At 42.4% G+C, this 10,389-nt stretch overlaps 1 protein-coding gene across 3 annotated transcripts in view; it reads right to left on the reverse strand.

The window, feature by feature from the left end:
- The window catches only part of CD109 (CD109 molecule), a 134,761-nt gene extending 124,704 nt beyond the window's left edge, over nucleotides 1-10,057 (reverse strand). For 2 of the 3 annotated variants that reach the window (XM_082474142.1, XM_082474141.1), the window contains exons 1-2: nucleotides 9,278-9,376; nucleotides 8,189-8,361 (exon numbers count right to left, since the gene is read on the reverse strand). Coding sequence is in view for 1 of the 3 variants with exons in the window: in XM_082474140.1 (XP_082330266.1) it covers nucleotides 8,189-8,361; nucleotides 9,662-9,735 (247 nt within the window). In the remaining 2 variants the exon portion in view is untranslated. Of the gene's footprint in view, nucleotides 1-8,188; nucleotides 8,362-9,277; nucleotides 9,377-9,661 lie in introns of those variants that run through there. The other variant, XM_082474140.1, reaches the window with a different exon arrangement.
- Between the last annotated feature and the right edge of the window lie 332 nt (nucleotides 10,058-10,389).

Genomic DNA, 10,389 nt, shown 5'->3' on the forward strand with positions numbered 1-10,389 from the left:
ATTTGGTATGAGGTCCTCTTAGCCCAGACCAAGATGTGATGAGTTACAACTCCACTTCTTATTCACACTTACAACCACAGTGATAATAAAATGCCTCTACACCATGCCCTCAAGCTTCAAGTGAGTCATATGTCCACCATGAACAGCCCCTTTCTCTTCTCCGTTATCCTGTGCGCCCTCCCCTGATGCAAGTACGGGTGTCAGCCCTTGCATCCCAATAGCCCACAATCCAGCAGGGACCCAGGTTAGCGCAGCACCAGGAAATATCTCCAGTTCTGTTTCTTTCCCCAGTGAGCCACTACTTCTAACGTTTATCCCCACTTCCTACAAAGAGATGACAGATCTGCACAATTTAGAGGAAACTATAGCAAGGTTTTCTAAAATCATATTGCAATTTTATTCATCTCAAGTTCAGACTTCAAAATATTTCTTTCTCTTCTGTTTCTTCTTACATCAAAGGAAAAAGTACTTTTTCATGATAATCCACTCACCCGTGCTCTCGATCCTGATTCTTTTCTTACCCTGAATTATCCACCCCTCCCCTTTGCATCAACCCTTTTACCTCTCTACTGTGTTTTTTAAGAGACAATCCGCCTCTCTCCTTTCAACCGTGAAACTTCTACAGAGTGGTCTACTGCAAAGGTGATATTTGAATCAAAACCTGAAGCAGCTGAGTCGTGAAGACATCTGGCAGAGTGCATTAGAGGTAGACAGATGAGTAAATGCAAAGGCCCTGAGATGGGAGCATGCTTGGTGTGTTGTAGGACCTGCATGAAGTCCCGAGAGGCTGGGGAGTGAGGTGGGAGTCGTGTGAAATGACATCAGAGAGAGCTAGATTGCGTGGGGTTCACAGGCCATCGGAAGGCCATTGGCTGATACTGAGATGGGGAGTGACAAAATCTGGCCTATGTTTTCTGGCCACTGGATTGAGAATAGACTATAGAGCCATAAGTGTAAGGAGAAAAAAAAAAAAAAAGATAACCTAGGAGGCTACTGCAATAATTTTTTTTAAAAAAGAGTGGTCTACACTTTCTGATTATATTTCCTCACCACCTATTTATTACTGAAAACTTGGCTCCCAACAATCAACTTAAAACCATTCAACTGAGGATCTCCAATGCCCTTTTTCCTGTCCTCCTCTTCTCTGACCTTCTGGGACACTTCATACTGTTAAAACCTAACTTCTCGGTCTTCTTCCTTCCCTTGGCTTCTGAGACATCTCAGCATCTCCAATCCATCCCTGTTTTGGCTGCTCATGTCCAGCCGTTTCATTGACTTCTTTCCGTCCTCCCAAGCTCCTGTCATCAGGCTTGTTCTTTCCATAAGCGCTGCCTCCTGTACATCCCATGCCTTCCCACCAAGACTTCGAATACTGTCTGCCTCTATGAAAACAACGCCTTCAACTCTATCCCTAGTTACAATTTCAAACTTATCTGCTGCGTATCTCCACCTGGGTGTCTCCCCACACTTACAGCTAAAGCAGAATGTAACATCTTTTCAGAAAACACACACACACGAAGCTCTGTCTCCTTCCCATGCCTGCCACTCCCAGCCCTGGGCTCTTTCCTCTGGCACACCCTTCCCTTCTCTCATATGTGAAGTAACTGTTCCCACAAAATGCCAAATACATCAGCAGAGGTGGAACGCTCATGAATGGACATCTGTACAGCTCTGGGTGTAAAAGGTAACAGTACCAGGCACAGGGTCACACAGAAGAAGCACTATTTACCAACCACACTGAATTTTCGACACAAACAAGAAATAACAACTCTCCAGCCTCTGCACTTTTAACATTCTACTTATCCTTCTGCAACCTCTGAACCTTCTCTAATGCCTTCCTTCCTCTTCTGTCCCACCCCCCATTCATTCATGTGTCACATACTGCAAATAATCAATAAATAATAAATTAACAGGGGGAAACGTCATTCGGGAAACAAGGAGTTCCAGCATTGTAAATCCTTCTTAACAACATAATGGATCAAACGGCAACCCCGCCCAGATTCTTACAGGATCTGATTTTTGCTCCCACCACAGGCCCTCAGTGACTCACTCCCCGTTAGAAGAGCGGCAGTACATGTTTAGCTTGGAGTTTAAAGAGTCAGTCTGTTCACTTTCAACTTCACTCCATCACTGATTGATAATCAAACCCCAAGACCTGTTTCTCCACTGCTTTAAATTAACACCAACGTTTAGGGCTAGGGGCCACTTGAAAGGCAAATACAGAAATCTGGGCGGGACCTTCAGCTGCCTTGAATCATCACAGACTTGCAAAGGCTTGCCTCTCACCCTCAGGTTTTCCAGTACTTGGTCGGAACAATCCATGAGAATCCTTCTAACTTGAAGGGCAGTTATTCTCACTTTAACGCAGCTGAGAATCACTTGTGATGACTGCTTAAAATAAAGTTTAGATTCCCAGACCTTACCCATGTCTTGAGAGGGTGACCACGAATCTGCATTTTGAATAAGTATGACTCACATTTTGAGAAACACAGCAACAAAATTTAGTTTTAGAAAAGATCTGAGGTGCCTAGCCCCACTCCCACCCCTTGCAGAGAACCATGAGTCCATAAAGAACAGCTCCACCTTGAGCTGAAATAAGAAACTGGCACAAAAATGCAGGTAAGCATTTCTAAACTCCTTAGTTAGCCTTATTTTCTTCCGTATCAGATAAAGCAACATTCGCAAATATATCCTAAGTCTCACACAGAGCTCCCCATATGTTCGGAGAGTTTCCTAGAGTATAATGGAAGTAGCATTCGGCTGCAAATGTGGGTACCTGTGATCTGTTTCCAGCTCTACCACCAACAGGCGTTTCACCCTGGGCAAGTCACCAGACACCACCCCTCAGTCTCCCCAGGCATAAACTAGGTGATTGATTTGGCTTATCTCTGAGACCCCCTCCAGCTCCAAAATTCTACGAAGCCCAAACTAAATGAGGAGGAGAGCTGGCATTGCAACTTGCAACTCTTAGATCCAGATTAGATTTCATGAGATCCAGCTCTGAACTACCACAAGCAGACGAGAAAATGATTTTCAAGGAAGACTGACACCACACTGCATCAGTATCCCAAAGTAAAGCAAACAAAAAATATTTCATGCTCTTCCAGGCAGTGGAAAACCTTCAACTTCAGAACCGTCAGTACCAACAGAACCAACTTCACATTCAGGCTGTACCATTTAATGTGTTATCCCAGGAAAACTATTCTCTCTTAGCCTCAGTTTTCTCACCTCTAAAATGAAGATAATAGTGCCTTCCTCCAAGGGTTATGGAAGTTAAAAATTGTGCATAAAGTCCCTGGCACTATAAGGAAACTCAATATTTAATATGTTACGTTCCTTCCCATCCCCTCCTAGTGAGGTGCCTTTTACAGAGTCCCCAGTTCAAGATCATCCCAACAGGTGACTAAGAATCGCCTCTGACATAACTGTTGCCGTCATCTTCTAATGACAGTAGGTACCAATTTCTTGAGTAAGTCCTATGTGTTTAAGTGCTTTAAACGTTACCTCATTTCACCCTCACACTAACCGTATAATTGTACAAGGCAGAAACCACTGCTCTTCAGATGATAAAACTGAAGCCTGGTGAGAAGGTGACAGCCCACAGACACACAACCACTGATGGAAGGGTATCAGGTAGCCTGGCTTCAGAGCCCACACTCATCGTGACTACACTCTGGTCCCTTATCCTCAGGTCCCACCTTCTTACTAATATATATTACACACAATACCAAAGACATGTGAAAGAAGAACCCACACCCTTTAAAAATAATTCTCATGCCACTGCAAGTTCAAAATGAGCTCTACTGGCACAGCTGCCTGTGAAAACCTTCCCTGGGAGACCTACACACATAACATACTAATTCATCTACGCTCATGAAAACCAGGGTTAGTGATTTTGATCTACAAGCCATGAAACGTCTGCTCAGGAGCTTTGTTTCCACCAGAAAGCCATCTAAACTGAATTGGATGAGTTTTTTAAGTTCTTCAGCTAATATTTCAAATTATAAAATATTGACTTCCCATCCTTACTGAATCAAGATAAAGTACCCCATAGTCAATGAGAGAGAGATAAAAAGACAATAAAGACAAAGAAGAATGTTTCGTTCTTAAAGAATAGAAGGTAAACACCCCGTTAGCTCTCCAAGATTTTAGGGCAAGAAGAAAAGGCAAGTTATTAAAGGATACAGACGTACACATAGAGTTCACCTCACCCGAACCCTTCAGTGGGAAGATGGAAGCAGGCTTGGTGCCATAAATAAATAAGCAGAGCCTCCAGGCCAGGAGATGCCCTGCCTTGCACCCAAGTTTGCAGTCGAGATTTCCTGTTTAGGTATTTTCATTTTTTTTTTTTTTTTTTTTTGCCGGGGCAGGGGGGGGGAGAAATTTTATTTTTTTTAATATTATATTGAAATGCAAATCAAAACTACAATGAGGTATCACCTCACACCAGCCAGAATGGCCATCATCAAAAAATATATTGAAGTATTGTTAATTAACAATGTTGTGTTAGCTTCAGGTGTACAGCAAAGTGATTCAGTTATACGTATACAGGTAACTATTCTTTTTCAAATTCTTTTCCTACTTAAGTTATTACAGAATATTGAGCAGAGTTCCCTGTGCTATCAAAAAGTCTACAAGCAATAAATGCTGGAGAGGATGTGGAGAAAAGGGAACCTTCCTACACTGCTGGTGGGAATGTAAATTGGTGCAGCTACTATGAAGAACAGTATGGAGGTTCCTTAGGTTTTTATCTTATATCAGGTATATGTGAAACCAGCGACAATGAATTCATTAGTGGAGGAAAGGGGTGTATTCTTTATCATTTCAAGTAAATTTCATTCAGGAAAAACAATGAAAGTTTCCAAATGAACATTTCAAATTGTAAAAAGAGATCGGGAAATAAAGCAGAAATTATGGTTTCCAGGATATCAGAAATAATTCAATTCCTTCACACACTTTAAAAGATGAGAAGATAGTTCTCATGTATGACCTGTGAATTCAAATGTTCTTCACTTTTTTTCTTGATTTGGCATGGAACTCCAGGGCAACATCACAGTAAAGGAAGAGGTAAAAGCCAGGAAGGTAAGAAATAAGGGGACAGACTCACTCTCCAACCGACAGACAGACTGACTTGATTTCCAACGCCAATAGATGCTCCATCTTCTCTCCTCTGGTAATTGCTACCTGCTGAATTTTATCCATTATATTTACTTAACTAACTCTTTTGTACAACAAAAGATAAGATTAGGAACCTAGTTCTATTCACCATAGAGGATGATGATAGTGGTATTCGTAACAATAAGTACACTTCAATATCTGAATCTCACCACTAAAAACGCATTAATATACCCTTAGAGAACTCCTCAAAGTGTATTAGAAACACTTTTTCTCAAGGGCTGTTGTTCACCAAAAAATACATAAATAAAAATAATTGATCCCCAATAAATATAAAATTGATATATTTTAAAATGAATAAACTAACTGTAATGCAATCCATGCTACTGGCCTCAAGGGTGGAAATGTAAACAAAATTTTTCCCATATCTGCCAAACAAATAAACGAACTTTTCCTTGAGGACAAGCCAAAGTTTTCTGCCTTTATTAAGGTATATGCTGCAATTCAAATGCTTTAGCTATTACTATTTCTGACACAAGTTAAGCTAGAAATGCATTCTGGTTATGGTGAAACACCGCCCTGCCCCAGGAATTTCTAAGAACAGCAGGACTGCTAGAAACAACCACTCAGAAACAATCCCCCTCCTTACCCAGCTCTGCTAGCAGGCAGAGCTTTATTAAAACCAATCTTTCCTTGGCAGGACCTCTTGGAGTCCATCATAAGAAAATGATGAAATAATCAGACCTAAAATGTATTTATGTGCTTGTGTTTATGTGGCAAGGAAAAAATGAATCCTAGGAAGATCCAGACCCCACTAATTTAGAAAGTCCTCCTTTATCTACATATTGTTACACCTGGAGAAATCAGATAAAGCAAAGGATGTAAAGACAGGGAGGGAGAAATGTCTTGGTCCTTAAGTCCTAACTTTACAGGAAGCATCTGCTCTGAGAACAATGACTCAAGAGCCCCTGATAACAAAGTTAACATTCTCCTTTGAAAGAGGGAGAATGGTTGCAATGGTATTTTCAATGAAACTGTATGTCAACTGCGTCCAAAACAGCCCCTGAAAGTAGCGCATTTTCTTCTCTTTCTTTTTCAAAGATCCATTAAGCTCCCAGGATAGTGTTGTCCGACCCACTTTAGCCTTACCCAAAAGCATGACAAACTTTCCTCCCAAAGGAAAAATCTAAGAATAAAGTTTAAAACCAAGCCACAGTAACAAGCACCTCAGTGTTCGTACTATTTGTAGAAAAAAGAAACAAGACTGACGAAGGAGACTGCCTAAAAGACAACGTAGGAGAAATTCTAGAATAAGCACACGCAAATGTCCGAGCAAAGCCCAAATATTTATCAAGATCATCCTTGTTATTCTGGACCTTTGCATTGTAGTAAAACTGTCACACTAGCAAAGCCAAAATGATAATTCTTAATGAATAAATAATGAATGTGGAACTACCTGAAGTGTTGTCTGCTGTGACTTAGTATTTCAATATTTTCTTTAGCCATTATCACAAGACCAAGATTCATTCATTTTCAGAATAAATAGTTCAATAATAAAAGTAAGAGATCTGTCCCCATGTAAAAAGGAAATGATGCTTCCTGCATCTTCTTCTTCAACAGTATTCCTATTTACAATATTAACAGCTACTGTTTATTGAGTGCCTAATAGGTACTAGATACTGATTTTAACTTTATAACTGCCCTGGGAAGTACATTATCCCCGTTTTATAGATGAGGAAATTGAGGCTCAGAGCATTTAAGTAACCTGCCCAAGATCACACAGCTAGTGCTAAGACTCAATCTCAGATCTTAAGTGCTAACTGCATTGCTTCTCCAGGGAAACAAGGCCTCCCGCTTTCCTGACACTACTCCTATGAAAGACAAAGTGGCCTGGCCCCTGCACACATCACCTCTTCCTGACTCCAAAATTACCCACCCAGTCAGTCAATTCCCAATGGAGAAAGAACCTCAGAGGTAGATAAACTTTGATTTTATCTCATTTCATGATGGCGTTAATTTCTCTATGCTGGTAAAGGATAAACATTTATATAATGAGCTACTGTGGAAACTCATCCACCCTTCATTTTGTGCCCTTAAATGATTCTTTTAAAAGATAACTCTTAATGTTATAGGAATTTATGCCTCAATTTCTGGCCTCTGACTAAACATCTAAACATGCTTCTAGTTAACAGTGTTTATACCTGGGTGGTAGGATTACAGGTAGGATTTTGGTTTATTCCCTTTACTTCCAGTATTTGCCAGGTTGCTAGCACTGAGTATATATTACTCTTTCAATTAGAAAAAATTAAATGTTCATTTTAATGTGAAAGAAAGTTTACCTAGTTAACTATTTACCCCCCAAATTATTCTGCCCTTAGTATTGAAAAAGAAGACATTCACTGACCCAATTTAATCCTGGGCCTGGTTAGAACTCAAATTTAAAACAAGATATGTGGGTTCTTTTACAAATGGCTCCTACTTCTTTTACATTATTTTTCTTTTTTTTTCCTGTTACTTAAAAAACTAAAAAATATTCCATAAAACTAGATTTTAACTTTAGTTCTTCTTTTCCTACCCACAGGCCTACTTAGTAAAATCCTCTGCACCCAATAAACATGGTCATACCTGGTTTGTATAAACCATACATAAATATGGTTTTGTGTCAGACTGTTAACTACGCCCATTTCCTCTTCTGGGCACACACTGTCCTACCCGCCCAGCCTCCTGTGCAGCTAAACGTGGCCATCAGAGGAGGGAGGAATGATACGAGCCACATCCAGGCCTGGCCCGTAAAGACCTCCCACAGGAGCCACTCCACGCTCTTCCCCTGCAGATTGGAAGCCACGTACTGATGACGACAGAGCCACAAAGGGGAAGGAACCTGGGCCTCACAACCTCCACCTGGAAGAGCATCCCAGGAACATCATTTCGGACTCCACATGAGTAAGAAGCAAAAGTGTATTGTGTAAGCCACTGAAAATGGGGGGCTTCTCCACTACGTTACATAGCACGTGGCTTTATTAACATACTCCAGTTATTACTGCAGATGAGTAAGACTCTGCTGTTATCTTACCTTTTTCAAAGACTCCTTCTGCTTCCAGGACAGAGACGGCAAGGTTCGCTGCTATCTTGACCAGCTCCGCCTTCACAGTGACCTGTGAGGGGCTGTGTTCCAGAAGCTCCACCCCAATGGTCACATTTCCTCCCGGCCTGATGATCCCAGGGGCTGTCACCAGAAACCTGGGCCTAAAGAGTTCCCAACAGCAAGGGAAAAACAAAGCTCCTTACCCTCACATCTCCATTCTTTTGAGATCCTCAGATTTCACAGAGAGTGAGATAGACTCCCTATCCTGTGCCAGTTGCAACTGTTCCAATTAATATTGCCTCACTGCTCCATTTAGCAACTGCACTGAAATGCTATTGAAACAACAATAATCCCCATAAATCCATTTTTTATCCAGTTTTATTGAGATATCATCGATTTGACTTTCATGCATCATGAGATGATCACAGTAAGTTTAGTGAACATCTATCATCTCATATAGATACGAAATTAAAGAAATAGAAAAAATACATATTTTTCCTTGTGGTCAGAACTCGAAGGATTTACTCTCTTCTTAACTTTCATATATAATATACAGCAGTGTTAATTATATTCATCACGTTTTATTGATACAGTCCCATAAATCAGTTTTAATGCGGTCATCCATGTACTGTTAGAGGACCGGCCTGTGTTATTATTTCCATTTTATAAACCACAAATAGCACAGGAGGGCTTACACTGGGACATGCAGAAGTTATTGGCAAAGTATCAATACAAGCCTCTAAACTTCTCCTTTACAGAAGACATCACCCCAGCGTAATTTTTTTTTCTTGGCTTAAAGACACACACACACACACACACAGACACACACATATTTTTCTTGTTTCTTATTGAAACCTTTATGTTTGGACATCTACCCAAGAAAACATCATCTAATCAACACCACTGATTAATATATACCATCTGAAATTAAACTATCAGTGGTGACATTTCCAGGTAGAGCAGAGCATAAAAATCGCTGAAACAGCACTTTCTCTGCCCAAACTAGGGATTAGGGCTCAAGCGCAAAAACCTTTGGGGGGAAGCGGGGGAGTGCTTTCCACTACTTAGGTGTCTCACTCGTTATCTTCCCACGAAGTCTGCACCCAAGCCCATACTTCAGCCACCTCGGCCACACCTTGTCATTGCCAAAGTTGAGGCATCTTGTTTAGAAAAAAAAAAAAAAAAATATATATATATATATATATATATATATATATGTCTTTAAAAGAAGAAGGCACATTACTGGGGAGCAAAAAGTTGAGAAAAACGCAGAGGCAACGTGGACTAAAAATAAAATGCTGTCTTTAGAAAGCAGTTACGGCCAGAGACGCTTAAACAACCTCGCGGGTGGAGAAAGCAACTGTCCCGCGAAGAACCGAGGGGAAGCGATGCATAATCAAATCTCCAGGCCGGGGTCCGCCCCGCGCCCGCCGCCCCGCGCCCGCCGCCCCGCGCTCCTACCCGGGGGCGGCGGCCAGCGCCGCGCTCCACACGCAGAAGAGGCGGGCGGCGGTCCCGAGCCGCGGGCCCCGCATCTCGGCGGCGTCTGCCCGGCGACCGCGGGCTCCGGAGGAAATTCGCGGGCAGCGCGGGGTGTGGCCTTCCACCTCCTCCCGGATCTCCCCGACTCCAGGCTTAGCAGTTTGCACTGGGCGCGCCTGCGAGCGGAGCGAGGGCTCTACATGGAGCCGGGACGCGGCGGCTCCGCCCCTCCCTCCGCATCGCCATGGCGCTGCTCGGCGCCCCGGGCTGCACCGCAAACCCGGCCGCCCGGCTCCTCGGGCTGTTTACGCTAGCGCTCCACCGCCCGTGCCCGGGGTGCATGAACAGGCCTATCCCCGTACGGAGACATTCATAGCGACCTTGTGAGGTGGAAAAAAATCGGTCATTGTCCTCCAGACCATGAGTCAGAATTTTAGAGAAACGGCAAACACGCACACACACACGCGCCAAACAGGGGTGTATTTTCTGCTAGTTGTTCAATACATACGAATGAATAGGCACAAGAGAAAAACTTCTTTCCCTTGAAACAAAAACTCACGTATATCGTTTGCCTCTCCAGGAAAATGTGGTTTCTCCGTTTAAAAAAAGAAGAGGAAGAAAATTCTGGCACATGCGAAAGTTAGGTGTTGCTCCTTAGGACTCTGAGAAACAACTATGGGGGGAGATGCTTTATACCGTGGGCTATC

Source organism: Balaenoptera physalus, assembly GCF_965194825.1.
Source record: "Balaenoptera physalus genome assembly, chromosome: 9".
NCBI lineage: Eukaryota > Metazoa > Chordata > Mammalia > Artiodactyla > Balaenopteridae > Balaenoptera > Balaenoptera physalus.